General features: G+C 42.9%; 1 protein-coding gene across 2 annotated transcripts in view; it reads right to left on the bottom strand.

Annotated features, from left to right (window-relative positions):
* Window positions 1-19605, bottom strand: part of PCDH15 (protocadherin related 15) — a 640425-nt gene that overhangs the window by 145981 nt on the left and 474839 nt on the right. For both annotated transcript variants that reach the window (XM_063406141.1, XM_063406139.1), the window contains 3 exons: window positions 14053-14259; window positions 4959-5093; window positions 3653-3802 (listed from right to left, as the gene is read on the bottom strand). In XM_063406141.1, the coding sequence (XP_063262211.1) occupies window positions 3653-3802; window positions 4959-5093; window positions 14053-14259 (492 nt within the window). The remainder of the gene's footprint in view (window positions 1-3652; window positions 3803-4958; window positions 5094-14052; window positions 14260-19605) is intronic.

Here is a 19605-nt window from a genome sequence, read left to right as displayed (position 1 = left end):
CTGCCATGGCAGGGGTGGCACTGGATGGGCTTTGAGGTCCCTTCCCACCCAAACCATTCCATGATTCCATTTAAGGCCAGTCCACAAGTTTTCCTGTAAAGGCAAAATAGAAAAAAATCTCCTCATGGGCCAAGATTTAGGTGAATAATACTTTTTGCCACTCTCTGTCTCTTCCAAGCTCTCTCATTTTCCTGCTCAATATTCTCTGTTCCCCGCATCCTGAATATAAAAATGAGAAACGTCTAAAGAAAAACAGTGGATTTAAATTATTGAGATGAAATTTTGTTGCACCACTGCTGCAAACTCCACCCAGCAATGTGTACCTCATTTCAATATCTGAGTCACAGCAGTGGAAAAAGGGAAAGCTGGGCAGCAAAAATATAATAACATTAAAAAGATGAAATTAAGTAATTTACAAGGTTTACTGTTAATAATCTTTCTAGTGGCAGTTATTATTTACCACATTTAACTGTTTTAAAGGACAGATTTCTCAAATGAGAACCTCTCAGGGGGCACAATAAAATACCAAGGGAGAAGGAAAAATGAGAAATTTTCAAGCTGAAAGGAATGAAATACACAGACATTTAAACTTAACTCTCCTCAACCAAGGCCGGAAAAAAATTCCACAAGTACTGAGACAACTGAAATAAAAATAAAACCTGTTTTTGTCACTTCTCTGGAAGGTAACAGGGAAAGAAGGAAAATTCCTTGGTCTAATCATCCCAGCAGAAAGGAAAAAAGTGGGGGAAAAAATTGAATTCCGCTTCTAATGAATACAGTTGCCTGCTATTTGTGGTTATTTTCAAGCTGAACCTAAGAATTTCTAAATTTCCTTTATTATTTTTTTAAGCGTGTACCAGACAGCAAACAAAAGTAGCTTAAAAGCTATTATGTTTGGTGCTTTTTTCATGAGTAAAATCAAAACAATGTCCCACAAAACAGGACAGCCAGAAAGCACAAACTGGGGTTATTTGTCCATTTTATTTGTACATTTTCCTGCAACTGCACTCTGGAGAAAAATATAGGAAATGTAAGAATATCACCCTAAGGATAATAAAAACCAAGTGGCTGAAAATCAATCTGATTATTACAGATGGTTTTGAGACTATCCAGATGCTCTGAGGTCAATGTTCTTTTTCTAACCTGCTTTCTCTACTCAGACAAAGTGGTTTTATGAACTAATTTTCCTCTGGAAACTGTCAGAGATGAGCATCCTCTCCCAGCAGAGGATCCCAAGGGATCCTGGTCCCAGGAGGGAGGGTGGGGTACAAGCTGACTTTGTTCTCATGCAGACAACAAGGTGAGTGCCCCTCAAAATCACTGTGCCAGGGTTAAAAAAAGGGGAAAGAAAGGTCAGATTGGCCTTTGATGAAGTATTTATAAAGCCTTTATATATATGAAGTGTATATATATAGATATTTTATATCTGAAGACTGAACAACTTACCAAATAGTGCAGCTGCCCAAAATTCTTATCAGGGAATCATGGAATGGTTTGGGTTGGAAGGGACCTCAAAGCCCACCCAGTGCCACCCCCTGCCATGGGCAGGGACACCTTCCACTGTCCCAGGCTGCTCCAAACCCCAAAGTCCAACCTGGCCCTGGACACTGCCAGAGATCCAGGGGCAGCCACAGCTGCTCTGGGCACCCTGTGCCAAGACCTCACCCTCACAAGGAGAAATTTCTTCCATACATTTCACCTCGATTTCCCCTCTGGCAGTGGGAAGCCATTCCCCCTTGTCCTGCCACTCCTTGGAAATTGTCCAAAATCTCTCTCCATCTTTCCTGTAGCTCCTTTAGGCACTGGAAAGCCACAATGAGGTCACCCCAAAGCTTCTCCTCTCCAGGCTGAGCACCCCCAGCTCTCCCAGCCTTTCCTCCCAGCAGAGCTGCTCCATCCCTCTGCTCATCCTGGTGCCTCCTCTGGACTCACTCCAACAGCTCCAAATCTTTCCTGTGCTGGGCCCTCCTTATTTCTGGCATCATCACTGATGTTTCAGTTTAGGCCACTGAAATCCTAAGACCTGACCTTTAGCTTTTTTTTTTTTTTCCCCTTTCTTTTCTTTCTTTTTTTTTTTTTTTTTTTTTTTTTTTTTTTTTTTTTTTCTATTTTCTTTTTTTTAAGCCACGTAATTGAGAAACTCAGATCATGTGGTCATGTGGGATGAGTTGAAAAACAACTCCTCTCTCAACGAGCCAGAATTTTCTACCTTCCCCCTCTGACCAGACTATAAACTCTGAAAATCTGGAAGTAGCCATGTTCTCACTGTGCAGACAGAAGCATGGATTTGGGAAAACCTCACTCTTGGAATTTAAATTTTTTAGCAGAGGCAAGCTAAAGGCCCAACCTCCCCATTATTCCTTTCCCAAATAACCTGTTCTGGCTCAGTTTTCCCAAGAAATGTGTCCCCCTGCTCTTTGAAAGCCTCCAGGCTTGGAATGTGTTTGCAGCTGCAACACCAGGCTGTGTTTGAGAGCTGGAGAGCAGCACCTTCCCTCTGAGCACAGAAACACTTCAGCAGCTTCAGACAAGCCCAGGAGCTGCTCTGCTCCATCTCAGGCATCATCAACAAACCTCAGACAGCCCAGAGCATCCTCAAGGCCAACTCTGAGGAGAAAACATTCTTTTTACCCAGCAGAAATCTCATTTAGGAACATTTTCTGCCTCATGCTCCCTGGCTGCTTCAGGACAACAGCGTTTGCTGTGGTGTTTTCACCCAGCCTTGTGCAGCGTTTTAAGGAATTTAACCATGCTTCAAACTTTCCTCTTTCCCTCAAATCTTGCTGGCAATGGCCCTGTGGCTGTCCCTGATTGTTTTTCAGCACTCGTAGCCCAAATTGATGAGGGGATAAAACAACACAAAGGAAGAGCTGAAGATGCAAAGGCACAAGTGCAGCTCAGGAGGGGCACAGAACCGTCTCCTCATCGCTGCTACACTCAAATTAATTCCTGATTATGGTTCAGAAAATGGCATTTTATACTTAAATCAGCTGATTAATTTTATTTTCCCAATATTTCCACTGCCTTCAACCACTCTGGAGTGCCACCCATGGCATCTTGTCTTCTCATCCATCTGGACTGGCAGCACACAGAGCAGGGCTGAGATCTTGGAAGAATGAGGCAATAAGAACCTTTTCCCATTAATTTTAGTGTCACCAGGATTCACCTCCAGTCCTGCACTAAAACACATCAGTGCTGGCAAAATTTAATTGAAACTGCTTCTTTCTGGGCCTGTGTTAAACCCATTTTTCAGTGCTCATTTGCTCTACAAACAAACTTGCAAAAACCAGCAGGTTTTCTGGCATGGGAAAACATTCCTGGTTATGTCCTACTCCAGTGCTTACCTGTTCTCCCAAAATGTTTTATCTCAATATCCAGCTAATAAGGAGAATTTTCTTTCCCTTTTGAGATATTTCAGCTGAATTTTTTTTTTGTGGAACCTCAGAGGAAGCAGCTGAGCTGCAGCCCTACAGCTAAAACAGGCCTGAAATTTAGTATTGGAAATTTTGAATAGATATTTAACTAATGAAGTGGATGCAGATAAAAAAACTCATTTCTAGCTGGTTTCAGTGCATTTCCAATTTAGATGAAGAAGGCCACGTACTGCAAACAATAAGTGAGTTAACAAAGGTAATAAAAGCCCTGAAATTACCTTTATAACACCTTCCCCAGGCCTCATATCTGTATAGATCTTGACACTGTAGGAAATGTTGGAGAAGGTCGGGGAATTATCATTTGCATCGATCACCAGGATGTTGACAGTCACTGGGACACTCTCCTGGACTCCATCAGAAGCTGTCATCTTCAGAGGGATAAAAAAAGCAGGACAGGAATGCATTTTAATGGCGTGTTCTCCACACAGTTCCAAGAGAATACAATTCCAAGAGCAGAGGATACAGCCTGACAACCCCAAAATCAGCATTTTGTTTCTCTCTGCCTTTACAATTGCAGGAGGATTCAGCAGGACTCGAGCCTGCTTGTGCAAGACTCAGGGCAAAAGCAAAGCAAACACATCCAAACCTATCCAGTGTGGAAGTGAGAGGGAATAACTTGGAATTTCCCAGGGATGGGGCTGGGATAGGAGCTGTTGAGTTCATGGAGTCTCACCACACCCAGGGGCTCTGTTAAACCTCCCAGACAACATTTTGAGGTGGGAATTACAGAGCTGGGGGCTCTTCTTATTCCACAGAAGAAATCTGAGCTCTCCTTTCCAAGGAAAGTGGACAGAAAATTGGGGAGCACAGACTGGGAACCCCTGCAGAAGAACTGGGTTTGCCCACAGCCCATTTCCAAATCGCTGTAGGGCTGTTAAGTAGTTCATTTGCAGCCTGAGGGAATATTAAATCCATTTATGCTTTTTTTTTTAACTTTTTCTTTTTTTTTTTTTTTAATACTGATGTCTGTGCTTTCTATCAGGGTTTGTTTGGATTTTTTGTGTTTTTTGTTGTTGTGGTGGTGTGGTGGGGTTTTTTTGTTTGTTTTTTGGGGGTTTTCTTGGGTTTTTTTGGGGGGGGTTGGGTTTTTTTGGTGTTTTTTTGGTTTTCTGTGGGTTTTTTTGGTTTTTTGTTTTGTTTTTGGTGGGGTGGTGCTGTTGTGGGTTTTTTGGGGTTTTTTTTTTGTTTGTTTGGTTTTTTTTGTTTTGTTTTGTTGTTTTTTTCTGTTTTTTTTTAATAATTTGGGATATAAATAAAGCAAAAAGCCCAAGACAAGGCTCATGCTCCTGGCTCCAGGGATGAGAGGAAAAAGGCAACGAGAAAAGCAAGGCCAGGAATAAGAAAAGAGGGCTCAGATCCTGCCATGGGATGAGGAGCAGGCACCAATCTTGGGGCCATGGAGAATGTGCTGGCAGGGGAATTTAAAATGCTGCTCTCCTCCTTCTGGGCCATTTCAAGACTTCCAAGGATGCTGGAATTGATCCGAGCAGTGCCTGGAGAGTTTTCCAAGGGCATTTCACTCACGGAGAAGGTGTAGAGCTGCTGGACCTCCCTGTCCACGGGCTGCAGCAGGGTGAGGTAGCGGGTGATGCCACTCTGAGTCACAGTGAAAAACGTGGTGTAGTCGTTCAGGAAGAGGTGCAGCTGAGGATCCTTGGTCTTTCAACAACATCAAGAGGAAAAAAAAGAACATTTTATTATAAATTCAGAGGTACATCGAGTCTCCAATTACTCGCTGCAAGTGCTTGTTTTAGTTGAAACCTAAATAAGCACAAGTGCTGTGACAAAATCCACAAAACTGTAAAAAAAAAGGTAAAAATACGCACTGCTGGCCTAAAAATCTAATCTTCTTGATGAAAAACATATTAAAAACCCACTAGAGTGGGAAAATCCAATTGTAAACAAATACCTGTATCGGTTTTAAATAAGTGCATTTTTTCCCCCTATTAAACAGTAATTTTTAAGCCAGACACAACTTTACATAAGAAACCAGATTCAATCTTTTATCTTCATATTAAAACCCAAACGAAGCTAAACTTGATCAACAGAGCAATAAAACAGCTGGGTTGGTGCACTGAACAAAGAGAATGACATGGGGGGAAGTATTTCAGGAAACAGAGGCAGCTCAGGGGGGCCTCTTTAGGTCTCAGAAAGAATCCAAATGTATTGATGCAGAATTAGGAACCTCTCAGCTGATGGGGGAAAACTTCATAAGTTAACAGAAAAGTAACATTTTAAGGTAAAGAAAGGGGAAAAAGGCATTGTAAATTCACTCATGGCTTCTTGAGGACTTGGGTCACTCCTGATTTCCACCTCTTTCAAGGTGTTTCTAAATCACCTTGAAAAAACAGTCTGATCAGACTCTACATGAGTTAAATTTTCAAAGAAACTGCATTTCTTTTGGTTGCCCACAGTACCCCAACAACTTCTGTGTCCTTGTTCATAACCTGGTTAATTTAACCTGACTTCCTGCTGCTCGCACTCATGAATTACAGAGTTTATTTCTGTTGGTAGGGGAACACAAATTCCAGGAAAATGAGAAAGTCTGGGAGACAAGTCCTACAAAAACTGCATTAAACTGCCCCCAGGAATGAGCAGATGAAGAATCACAGGAGTGGTACCAGGAATGACAGAAAATCCAGGATTTTACCCCCTGCTTTCCAATGCCATTCCACAAATCCCACCCCTACAGAGGAGGCCACAGGGAGAACCTGATGAATAAAGGGAGGAAAAATGAATTCAGCAAAAAATCCCGAAGAAGCATTACATCTTGGAACACTTTCTGAATCCAAAGCTCTTCTGGATTCCATTAGTGCCATTCCTGGAGGATTAAAACCCTTGGGAGCACAGGACAGGCCCCCAGCCAACTCTGACCTGCACCAAGTGCTACTAGGACAGAGCAGCACAACACCACAACAAAGAGAATCTGCTTTTAATGAGCTCAAATAAAGCCCAAAAGGCAAAGATTCCACTGTTTAAATGAGAAAACATTCCAGGAAGCCATGGGAAAGAATTATCCAAGTGTTCTACACGAGTGGTTCCTCAGTGCCTAAAGCTTTCCTGCAACTGCAGCTCCCAGGAAAATGAAAATTCATTTTACAGCCAGCAATGCAAACAGCAACCTCTTCATTCCAGGAAAACTTCGGGAAGGTAATTGCCCATAATTGTTCACTTTGTATACATTATAAAGTCAGTTAAGAATTCAATTTGCAAAACCCGCAGTTAGTTTTGCAGTTCTTGCTTTCATGTCCTTTTGAACACAAACAAACAGCATTTTTTTCCAAATTTATTCCCAAGAAAAGCCAATGATGGAGATCCCAAACCCTCCTGGAGTAATGTGTCCTATTCCTTTGCAATCCTTGTCTTAGAAATGTTCTCCTAATATGGGAGGTAATCACATTTACAGCAATCAATGCCTATTTTACCACTTCCCAGGCAGGTCAGAGCCACAGAGCAATTTATTCCCTTCATCTGGAAAAACACTGTTATACTTGGACATTATTACCAGGGATATTTGACATTATTATCAGGGATCTTGGACATTATTATCCCACTTTATGCTGCCTGAAAAGTCAGCTTGACTTAACGGAACATTTCATGTGTGAGAGAACAACCCCAGCTACATTGCCAACATGATTTCCAGTAATTTATTCTTTTAAATTGTTTTATTTTGGGGCATGGATTTCAGCATTGAGATTTCTGGTGACATTACTGGGTCATGGAGACAAGGCTGGTGTCTGATAAATTGTTTGACGTGGAATTTGAAGTAGAAAATTATCACAATCCACACAAAAGAGTTCACATGCAACCTGCAAGGAGCATTTCAAGCACACAGTTCAAACCTGAAGTACTTTTTAATTTAAAAAAGCACTTTTCTAATACTCAGGATGTCTTTGAAGACTTGTGATAATTTAATAAGCATTAGGAAATTACAATGTATGACTTTATGCCCTAAATTGGGTCCAGTGTGTTTAAAGGGCTCTTTGCAGGCTTCACAAACAGGGACAGTCCCAGCCACAAACACTATCAAGGCAGGGAAAAATGAGGGAGGAAAGGGGGAAATAAAGGAAGAAATCACACAATTAAACCCAAAAAAGTGTTTTGCACACATAACACCCAATACCTACAGGGAAGGCACCTGGTGGGACCTACAAAGGAAAACACAAAATGAACACGAGTGAGGAAACACAAACCTGGGACAAAGGGACAGCAGAACATTTGGGGGATTCATGGTTACAAACAAAACAAAACAAACACAACAAAATGAGACACACAAAATGCTGCACTCAATAAACAAAGCCTGGGCTCGTGTATGCTCTGCTCAAAAAAATCTCTGGAGAAATTCCTGCATGGATGTGGATGCTCCATTCCTGCTCCTCAAATCCCACCAGGGGTTACAACTCTGCCCAAAGCAAACAGTTTTCTAGAATTGATGAAGATGAAACCAAAATTATTTGGTATAATTATGGTATTGCCAAGATGGAGCAGACAAAGGTATTTATTCTATGTGCGTTTCAACAATCCCCAAAGTTTTTTGGACAGGGTCTATTTGTCTGTGAAGTTCTCCAGGGCAGCCAGAATAAATTCCAAGAGTATCCAAACAGCTCAGACTTCTTGATTTCCAGCACAGGTCCACCCCCTAAAAGTGCAGTGATAAAAAAGACACTTTGAGGCACAGCTGAGTTTTCTAACATTTATCAAGTGGAGGGTGAAATGTCTGTGAAAAATCTGCTTTGTTGGAAGGGTGTTTCTGGCATCTGCCCTCCTTGTTTCTGAGTGAAAGGAGAAAATCTTTGCCATGTTCACCTGGAAAATCTGAGATCCAGAGCCTGGCAAAGGGAAAGTGGGGGAGATTCTGTCTCCCCAACATAAAAAAGATGTGGATTAGTTGGAATGAGTCCCGAGGAGGCTATGGAGGAGCTGGAGCCCCTCTGCTCTGGAGCCAGGCTGGGAGAGCTGGGGGTGCTCACCTGGAGAGGAGAAGGCTCCAGGGAGAGCTCAGAGCCCCTGCCAGGGCCTAAAGGGGCTCCAGGAGAGCTGGAGAGGGACTGGGGACAAGGGACAGAGGGACAGGACACAGGGAATGGCTTCCACTGCCAGAGGGCAGGGATGGGTGGGATATTGGGAAGGAATTGTTCCCTGGGAATGCCAGAAGGTAGAAACCACGAGATATTCATCCTAAAATAATCAAGGAAGACACACAATGTTACAGGAGGAATTCAGTGTTTATATTTCTGATTTTCCTTAAGTGTAAAGATCCAAAAAATTTTAACCCCTATCTCTAAATCCTAAAGGAAGGAAAGCAGCCTTTTGTCTTTGCCTTGACCTTCTTTTAGTTTTATAAATGATATAAATGGGCTGTTTAATTTTGGCAAAGATATTTCCTGAGTTATTACAACTGTTGGAGTGTCATGTCGGGGCTTCCCAGGGGCAGCAGAACTGTCCCCTTGAGAGAGCACTGACTGCAAAACAACTTCAAACAACAACTGGGAGTGATAGAAGTAATCAGACAAATATCAGAGAAAAATGCTTTGGTATTTAAAATGCTTAAGTTCTCCTGTTTTGGTTTTTTTTTTTTAAATCTAATATTTTTCCTTCTCTGGATATATTACTGAAAATATATAACCTGCACTTGTAGCTGCATTTAAAACTTATTTTAGACCTTACTTGCTCTGTCTGCTATCATTGCTGCCAAGACATCCATAAGTAAAATTCTTGCATATTACCCACAAGTTCTCTGAAAAAAAAATCCAGAGAATCACAGAATGCCCTGAGGTGGAAGGGACCCACAAAGATCATTGAGTCCAACTCCTGGTCCTGCATGAGATAACCCAGGAATGCCAAGGCCAGCTTGGACAGGACTTTGAGCAGCCTGGGACAGTGGAAGGTCTCCTGCCCAGGGCAGGGGTGGCACTGGATGGGATTTAAGGTCTCAACCCATTCCATGATTGATACTCAGGGCAGCTTTTATCACCAACCCTAACCAGTGGATAAATTAATTCTCTCCCATGGTGTCTTAGGTTGAAATGCAAGATGTGACCAGCAGTGTGTGTTCTGTTACCAGCTGTTAAACCCAGCTGGGGCAGAGTTCTTTATCTCCTCCACAGCCAGCCTCCCTCCAGGGGATCTCTGCTGTCCATGGGCCATCGAGGCTCCCTGCAGGGCTGATCCAATTCCATCATCCATGGGAGATGCTGCACCCAGGGGAGGAGCCCAGCATTCCCACCTGGATAAACCCTGGCATTCAGAGCCCAGCACAGCCTGTGTGCACTGCATTCCCACCTGGATAAACCCTGGCATTCAGAGCCCAGCACAGCCTGTGTGCACTGCATTCCCACCTGGATAAACCCTGGCATTCAGAGCCCAGCACAGCCTGTGTGCTCTGCATTCCCACCTGGATAAACCCTGGCATTCAGAGCCCAGCACAGCCTGTGTGCTCTGCATTCCCACCTGGATAAACCCTGGCATTCAGAGCCCAGCACAGCCTGTGTGCTCTGCATTCCCAGAGGAAGGCTGGACCCATCTCACACCACTGGACCTTCAGAGGAAACTGCCCCTGCTCCAGGATCATTGCTGCAACAGAACCACATCTGTCACTGCAGGAGGGCTGGACTGGGCTGCTGCCAACACCCTGAGCAACAGCGTGTCAGGCTGTGTTCTGACTCTGTCAGTGTTTGCTTTATGTTTGTTTGGGTTTTTGTACTACTACATTTTATTTTAATTTTCCGAGCGAGTAAAGTACTGTTATTCCTATTCCCATATCTATGCCTGAGTGTTCCTTAATTTCAAAATTATAATAATTTGGAGGGAGGTGGTTTACATTCTCCATTCCAAGGGAGGCTCCTGCCTTCCTTAGCAGACACCTGTCTTTCCAAACCAGGACACATGGGAACCAAAGAGAAAGGAAAAAAGAGGCTTGGGGAAGCTGTATGTAAAGAGCTCTCAGCTCACACAGTTTAAGTTCCTCATCTCAGCTTTGCTTTGCTCAGGTCTTAAGGTACTAGCATAGCTTAATTTAATTTATGCCATTTAAACAAAACAATTATATCAGCAGTCAGCAATTCTGCTGTGCTGAAAGGTCTGTTTGCAATGTCCCATCTATAAAATAATTTCTGCAAGGTTTATAGCAGGACTCTGTTATAATTCCCACAGGGTTTCAATTTAGAGTGGGTTTTGTCCTTTTTTTTCCTCAGACAGTTAAGTGAGCACTTTCTTCCTGCATTTACCTGAGGACACAGAGTCATTTTAATTTTTCAGTAAGCAGGCAGAATTCATTATGATTAACCAGGGTCACCAGTGGGAACTGGGATGAACCAGCACAGACAGGGTTTATCTCAGTGTCTCATCAGCAATCCTTAAATTTAAATATATTCCTGAATAGATGAATTTACTGAGGTACAATGAAACCATCAGGACACTGAGACCTGCAGAAGTTAATCATGACCTCTGCTGACAATCCCACCCTGAGCCCACATCCATTTCCATGAACAGCAATTTCAGTGTTTGGCCATTTTATATGGGAGCTCTATGTAATTGCTGCACTCCCAGCTGGAATTCTGGGGATTCTCCTGCCCACAGCAGGTTAGAAGCACTCTTTGAATCCCCAGCACGTGAACTCAAACACAGGCACTTCAGTCTGGTCCCCTCACATCCATGTTACACCTGCATCACACCATGGCTTTGGAAAGGGCTGTGCAGGAAGCAGGTGATGCCAAAGGAACAGGAACATGGAAGATTTCCACCCAAGGAGGAGGCTGATCCCCTCTGGCTACAGGCAGATCTCTGTGAGTCAGAGAATCTCAGAGTGGTTTGGGTGGGAAGGGACCTCAAAGCCCATCCAGTGCCACCCCTGCCATGGGCAGGGACACCTTCCACTGTCCCAGGCTGCTCCAAGCCCCAAAGTCCAGCCTGGCCTTGGGCACTGCCAGGGATCCAGGGGCAGCCACAGCTGCTCTGGGCACCCTGTGCCAGGGCCTGCCCACCCTGCCAGGGAACAATTCCTGCCCAATATCCCATCCAGCCCTGCCCTCTGGCAGTGGGGAGCCATTCCCCCTTGTATCACTGCACATCCTTGGAAAAAGCCCCTCTCCATTCATTTAGGTGTTAATCCACCTGAATTTATTTCTCTCTCCCAGTGACAGGAGAACTCCACAACAAGGAGAAAGCCTCAAAATAGATCTTTGGCAGTTACTCCTAATGCCACACTGAAATATTCACCTTTTCCAACAAGAAGAATTCACTTTTGGCACTGCCTTATTGTGTATTGTGTGGCTGAAATAGATTTTCACTAACTTCACCAAACTCTTGCTATTCATCATCCCAAGAAAATTAAAACATGAGGTAAAACAACCTTAGATTCACTAGGAAAAGAATTTGGGCCCTTGAACTGCCATATCAGTGGAATATCCTTCCTGTGGAGAAGACATTTCAGGCCTGTTTGTACTGAAATATGTAACAACTGCTAAGAAGCTGCCTGAAGCAGCTCAAGAAAGATACATTTGGTTTTTACAGCAATTTCTGATGCAGATTATTTAAGTTATGGTCATGCTCCCAATTAAGGATCTGCTGTAGATTGGACAGATATTTTTTATAATTAGAGATGCAATTAAAATTACAAATTCTTGGGCTACAACTCTGTCAGAATTTTTACTGCAGGCAAACACAAGTTCATTAATGAATTGCCCAATCCCAGATCCAAATATTGGGAGGAATTCACATGTGCTGATGTACAACAATAAAATACGGAGCACATTGGTCAAACCACCTGTGATGAATCTCAGAGAACCCCTCAAAACTCCAGGTATGAACCTGTACTGACCAAATAAGGAACAGAAAGGACTTCAGGTGGGAACAGGATTCCCTGGATTTTATTATAAACCTAGGGAATTAAAAGGACATGTTGCTCTTCCATGCAGAAATTCCCTAGCTGAAATATTTTTATTTTGAGTGTGTAAATAGTATGTGTGGTACTTTCTACATGATTCAATAAAAATCAGCCCAAATTCAGGATTTAACATTTCCAAGTGATCCTATTTTTCTGTCCTGGGTATGATCTAATATGGAGTTACATGAAGAACCTTGAATTACCCAGTTTGCCTTTGACACCTCCTGGGCAGAGCTGTGCAGGTGCCACAGAAAAGTTAATCCAGCACCATTAACTCCAGCCTGAAAACCCTCTGGAGCTTAATGGATTCCCAAGTCTCTGACATCCCTTGAGTGTAAGAGATTTTTGGATTTTTTCACACCAGAAATGGGAAAGAATCCAAAAACAGCAGCAGCAGAGAAAACTGCCACTAAATTTGTGTGTCTGAGGTAGGACATAGAATTTTCTTCCATTAAAGGGAATTACTTTGAATTATTCCACAATGGAATTGTGGCCAGAAGTTCTGCGTGGGTTCTCTGACCACCTTCCACTGTTTCAGGTTGCTCCAAACCCATCCAGCCTGGCCTGGGACACTTCCAGGGATGGGGAATCCACCAACTCTGTGTTATATTTATAAACCTGTTCCTTGCCCACCTTGACTATTCCTATCCAAAGCAGCATCCAAGATCCCATTGATTGGATCAGCCAAGAAACTGCTTTACTTTAAACACAACTGAACCTGAGTGTTTCCCAAGGAATCCTGGTCTTCAATAACTCCTGCTGATTCCTACCCTGTGCCCTCATTCCATACCTTCTACCCAGCTCCCACAGAAGCCAGATCCAACCTCGCTTTCCATCTGCCCTCCAACCATTGATTTTTAACAATGCCCATAAATTGATGGTGAAACTTTAATGGATAGAAATCTTTTGCAGGAATTTGGGATTTAAAACCATCAATCACTCTAATGCTGTGATGTTTTAGTGACTATGGGCTCTTGTGTTCCTTAAAAAGCATGAATTTGCCTAAAATGAAGCCTTAAAAAGCAAGATTGTTTTCAGACTCTCAGGTTAAGAGCTTTATTCAGAGATCCTTTAGCTATTCCTACAAAACCCCAGCCTGCAGCTTGGCTTTCCTTCTGTAGCTGAAAGAACCAAAAAGATCAAGGGAGACAACTGGAGGGACAATGGAAATTAGAACGAAAATAAATATTGGCTAATGAAGACCACGGTGATCTTGGTGAGAACAGAAGAAAGGTTAGAGGTGTTGTACTGTTACTACTTGGTTACTATTCCTCTGGAGATGCCTGATTTCCACTCTGAGTAATGTTACATCAAAATCTGGAAGAGCAAAGAATGCACTGAACTTTCAGCCTCCTGCTGTTCCTCCTATTCCTCTTCTTTTTGGTTCGAACAAGGAATTCCTTTCTCCCTCAGCTCCCCTCTCCCATTTCCATGGTGTGGGGCAGGCTCATCCCTGTCACAAAATGCATTTTGATTCCACCGAGCATTCACCACCTTGAACAGAACAGAGTCTTCCAGAGAGGTAAGCAAAAGACAGATCAGAAAAAACCAAACAACTTCCTAGCTGAACTCAGAATAATAAAACCAGAAAATCATAATGAAATGAAGATGATAATTTTTTTTTGGATTTATTGACCTAAACAGGTTTGTCTCAATAAAAAAATAAATTTAAAAAAATATAAAAGGACCCTGAAAATAATAAAACTGCAGCCATTCCAAAAGAACAAACTGTACCTCTTCCACGTCGTTGTCCAGCACCACGACCTGCAGGGGGGAGGTCAGGTTCCGGTTATCCGAGATGGTCGTTCCCACCGGGGAGGATTCCAGGATGAAGCCCTCGTAGGTAGACCTCGTGAAATAAGGCTTCTGGTTGTTCTCATCCAGGATCTCGATGTGGAGATTGGCAAAGGCAGGGAGAGGGTGGCCATTGTCTTGTTCAGCCTAAAAATATCACCTCATTTGTTAAAGGTTCCCAGCTATGAACAGCGACTGGGGATGGTTCTACTTAAAAGTCATAATCCAGTTAAAAAACTAATTTTTTTTCTCAGATCCCTGCATTACAGAACTCAACATCATGGAAAAGAGAAATACCAACTAAAAATTAGCTAGGAGACAAGAACAGCAACATATTCCATCACAGCCACAAGAAACCCAAACCTTGTGCAAACACAGCTCCTTAAACTCTCAGGATTGAGACTTCTGGAAAAAGCTCTGATGGATTGAAGGGAACTGGGAATGCTGATTGTACAGCAGAACCCACAGCAGCAGCAAGAAAGTTAAACCCAAAAGGTGGGAACAGCACATGTGGATACATTTGATTCTTCTCCCCCCAAATCCACCTCTTCAGCATTACATGAATGGGGTTTTAATTTGGATTTTGACTGTTTCTGAATCCCAGACTGGTTTGGCATGGAAGGGACCCTAAAGCTCATCCCATTCCACCCCCCTGCCATGGCAGGGACACCTTCCACTGTCCCAGGCTGCTCCAAGCCCCAAAGTCCAGCCTGGCCTTGGGCACTTCCAGGAATCCAGGGGCAGCCACAGCTTCTTGTAATATTTTTCTTATTCTCAAACTTCCTAAAGGTAAAAGCACTAAAAAAGGTAAAAGTTAATGCCCATTCCAGGGTGCTAATCCTATAAAAACCTATGATCCTGCTTTCTTTTCCAGTAACTTCCCAACCAGCAACTAACTCAAGCAAAAGCACAAGGGAATTAGGAGACAAAAAGTAATTTGGTTTCCAGTTTATGAAGAGCAAACCAGGTTTAATTACAGTCCTGCACATGACACTGCAGCAAGACAACTTGGGCATTGAAAGAGAGTTTCCTGTTCCTATGGCCAAAGTTTGTATTCCCAAAAATCTAGATGCACACAGACCCTGGATCACAACAGAGAGAACAGGGCCTAAATTCCTGTTGTTAACAGGACTTTCTGTTTGCAGAGGTTTTACTTCTAATCTGGTATTTCCCCCATTTCAAACAGATAATTCCTCATTTTTCAAATCAAGAATCCAAGGAATCTTGGTCTGGAAACATCCCTTTGACTTCAAAGTTTTAAAGAATTCCTTATTTAAACAACTTTTCTTGGTCTAAAAAATGCTAATTCTCTTTGTTAAAAAAACAGCAATAGTTTAGTAATTATAAAAACCTCTATTTAAAAAAAAGGATTAAAATCTATTTCGAATAAAAAGAAATATAAGCATAAAAATTATTTTCTTCAAAGGCAGTCATGACACCTTAAGTAATCCATAAAAAACTCATTCTCAGTTTTTAGGAAAAATCTGATTTTTCTTTTTAAAATATACCTGGATTACTCTTGAACAACAGGAAAAAAATGCCCCAGGCTCCAGTCCAGTTCATGCTCCACTGAATGAAAATAAATTACATGTGTCAAAACCAACATCACCAAGATCACCTGGCAGGACTCTCTCTGGCTACCAAGTCAGGAAGGTGAAACTCCAAAAATGTCCTGAGACGGAATTTTTTGCCCAAGTTAAAATACTGAAACCATGAGAGAATATCCCAGGAAAAGTCTGCTCCTCAAGCAACGCACACTGCTGAGATTCTATTTTATAAGCAGATGTATCATGGACTCAGAGAATCCTGGAATCTTTTAGGATGGGGAGACTCCAGGATCATGAAATCCCAGCTGTGCCCAATGCCCACCCTGTCCCCAGCCCAGAGCACTCAGTGCCACCTCCAGCCCTTCCTTGGACACCTCCAGCCATGGGCACTGCAACCCTCCCTGGGCAGCCCCTGCCAAGGCCTGAGCTCCCTTTCCATGCACAAATTCCTGCTGCTGCCCAAGCTGAGCCTCCCCTGGCCCAGCCTGAGGCCGTTTGCCCTTGTCCTGTCCCTGTTCCCTGGGAGCACAGCCCGACCCCCCCTGGCTGTCCCCTCCTGTCAGGAGCTGTGCAGAGCCACAAGGTCCCCCCTGAGCCTCCTTTTCTCCAGGCTCAGCCCTTTCCCAGCTCCCTCAGCCTCTCCTGGGGCTCCAGCCCCTTCCCCAGCTCCCTTCCCTGCCCTGGACACGCTCCAGCCCCTCCAGGGCTCTCCTGAGTGCTCCTCCCCACAGGACTAACAATGGTTGCTCATCATTAATTTTCTTCTGCTTTTCCAAGTAAAATCAGTCCCTTCACGGCCCAAAGTTTCCATACAACCCCTGTGAGTTACTTTATAACAACGCTTAATGTTCCCTGCCATAAAGAGATCCTGAAAAAAAGGAAAATGCAAACAACAGAGGCTCTTAATCTTCTGAACAGCTTGAAACACCACAATAATAGCCTTGCTTTAAAGTCCAAGTGAGCCCAGAGCTCCTTCTGGGATAAAAGGAAGAATATTCACCCCGGAAGGTGTTTGCGGGGTTTGCTGAAGTGCTGGGAATTACACATGGCCAAACACAAAGAAAGTTGTTTGCTCCCAAAATTGGACTTCAGATTTGAAACACTGGAGCTCAAAATGACAAAAATAAAGGAGCCCTTCCTCACTGAGCACTTCCACTCAGAATCACTCCAGCTTTCCTCGTGTTCAACAGGGAAGATGATGGATGAATTTCATTTTTTTGTTTCCAAAGACACCTCTTAGGAAAAAAAAACCAACAAGCTTTGCAAACAGACACTTCCTTTTGCCTTTTGTTTGAAACAAAGAATTTCATATTACAGTGTGAGGAATTGATTTGCTTTCAGGTGTTCCATGAAATCAGTCCTAGAAGCAACACTTAACTACGAGCAGAGTTCAACACAGACCCTTCATAATGCTACAAAAATATAAAATAGCTGTAACATTGGCAACTTTTGCTCCAGTGCCCTATTTGTTGGGGTTTTTCTTTGTGTGAGGGTTTGGGGTTTTTCTGTTTGTTTGTTTTGTGGTGGTTCGGGATTTTTTGTTTGTTTGTTTGTTTTGATGTATTTTGGTTTTGTATTTTGGTTTTGGTTTTGATGTGGGTTTTTTTTAGAGATTAAGTTATACCTCATGAGAGTTGCTCCAGACACTGAGTGCTCTTAGTGCAAACCCTTTTCCCTCACATTGCCCTGTTAAACACTTGTCTGGACTTGCTGGCCACAGGTTGAGCTTTTTTGTTTCCTAACACATATTTTAGAGTACAAACAGCAACCAATTTACATTTTCTTCACCCAGAAGGCCACTGGTATCTAAGCCACAAAACATTTGGGTTCCAGTCCTTCAAAGAAAATGTTTTAGTGTCAAAATAATGAGAGTTCTCTCAAATAACCCCAAAGATGTGACCTTCACACTTCTACCAAGACACAAAAAAACCAGCCCAGGATTAGGTTCTAGTACAACTTAGAAGTTAAGAGCAGCTAAAGGGAAAAAAAAAGGAAATTATGTGAAATGTGACAATTCTGACAGATATTTAACTGCTTTTATTGCGTCATCTGTGCTGAAGACTGCTTGTATCTGCAGTGTCCGTAATTTCATTTTATCCTGATGGAAGATGGCTGGAGACGACAGGAAAGCAGTTCCAGGAGGGATGCAAGGAGTGAGGAGAGAATGGCTGTGGGAATGAACAGGACCAGCAGGAGTTCACTCCTTCAAAGCAGCAGATGAAACAGCTCCCCCAAAAAATGAGAAATCGGAGCGATGCAAAAGGCTCCCTCATGGAAGTGCAGAGAATTCCAAGCTGGAAAGGACCCACAGGGATCCCTGAGTCCAGCTCCAGGCCCTCAGCACTATCCAGAGCTGGAACATTCTCCAGCCAGTTCCCAATATCCCCTCTCACTGCCAAAGCAGCAGGTCCTGTCCTAGAGAAATGTCTAAAAGATAGCAACACTTGCTTCCCTTACACAAAACTCAGAGTTCCCATTTCTCCGTGGAATCACAGAATCCACCTCAGCAATCCTCTGTCCAAAAAATCTGTCCTGAGGTGCAAGGAAATGGATTTGTTTTATCTAAGACACGTCCTTGCTACTCTTTTTCTCCAGAGTTATCTGAAGTGTAAAACAGGGTAATTAGGAATAAATTAGAAAAAACCCACCAAATGGGGGGTTTATCTTCATGCCAGATTTTTTATTTGATAAAAATGGGAAGGTCCATCCCTAGAAGGAAAGGAAAAACACACACACACACAAAAACCCCCCAAAATACCCAAACAAAACAAAAAAACAACTCCCAAACCAAAATAATAATAATAAAAATCCCAAACAAGCAAACAAACAACCCAAAAACGTTCTCCCCTCCAGTCCCAACAGGAAGATGAGCAAATGGAGCTGAAGGGAGAGTGGTGCATGAGGATAAATGCAAACTTCATATATCCAAAAAAAAAGGGATGTCAGGATTTATTCCCCTGGTGAGGGGCTACACACAAATCTGTGTGGGAGAGCAGCAGGGGGAGCTGCAAACGGAGCTCCAAGAAGATCTCAGACTTCAGGAGAGCAAAATCAGGTGGCAGGGGGTGGGATCAGATGGGCTTTAATGTCCCTTCCAAGCCAACCCATCCTGGGATTCTGTGATCTATTATTTAATGGATGTGATTAAAATCGGGAGCAGCCAGCAGGGAGAGAGGGAAGGGCAGGCAGGGGGACAAAGGGGCTCCTTTGAACGGGGAGGGAAGGGTGAAAGAAGGGACAGCATTTATCCAGATTTTGGCTAAACTTTAGGGTTGGGGAATAATTCCCAAGGTCAGCATGTACAGCACAAGGAAAGAAGCACTGAACTGGATTAAAACTTGGCTTAAGGACAAGGAACACAGAATATCTTTAGAACACAGGAGAAATGTGACTTTTCTGTCAGTGACTTTGCTGTCACTGGGGTGGGGAAATTAAATCAGCACAAAATGTGCCTGCATACTGGGCTTTAAAAAACACCCAAACTCCAAAATATCCATTTCAGCTCCATGGAAAAAGGGGGACTTCAGGACTAGCAAGACTCACAATGCTGTAGGGCAGTGAACAGTAATTACAGATTATTTTCCAAATATTACAACTCTTTCTTCTTCCCTTAAAATCCCCACCATATATGAAGGCATTAGGCCAAGTTTTAAGTACTGAATGTTAAATTTTACAAGGAAAAGGATTGTTTCTTATTGGAGAAAGGAAATTTCTGTCAATAAAAGCATTACAGGATATCCCAATTATTGATTTTAACAATTCCATTGCTCTGAGAGTTCTGACACAAAATTTAGGGTCAGTCTTACTGACCTGAAGACATATTTTAATGATTTAATGGAAAAGTTCGGATTTCCTGGACCCTTTTTTTCCTTCATCACAAAGACAAACCCCATCCCTGCACTCAGATTTTTAATTCTACATCAAATCCCATCAGTGTGTTAAACAC

The sequence above is a fragment of the Prinia subflava genome, chromosome 9, assembly GCF_021018805.1.
Source record: "Prinia subflava isolate CZ2003 ecotype Zambia chromosome 9, Cam_Psub_1.2, whole genome shotgun sequence".
In the NCBI taxonomy this organism is placed as follows: domain Eukaryota; kingdom Metazoa; phylum Chordata; class Aves; order Passeriformes; family Cisticolidae; genus Prinia; species Prinia subflava.
The sequence above is the reverse complement of the archived record's forward strand: the minus strand, read 5'-3'. Positions and strand labels throughout refer to the sequence as shown.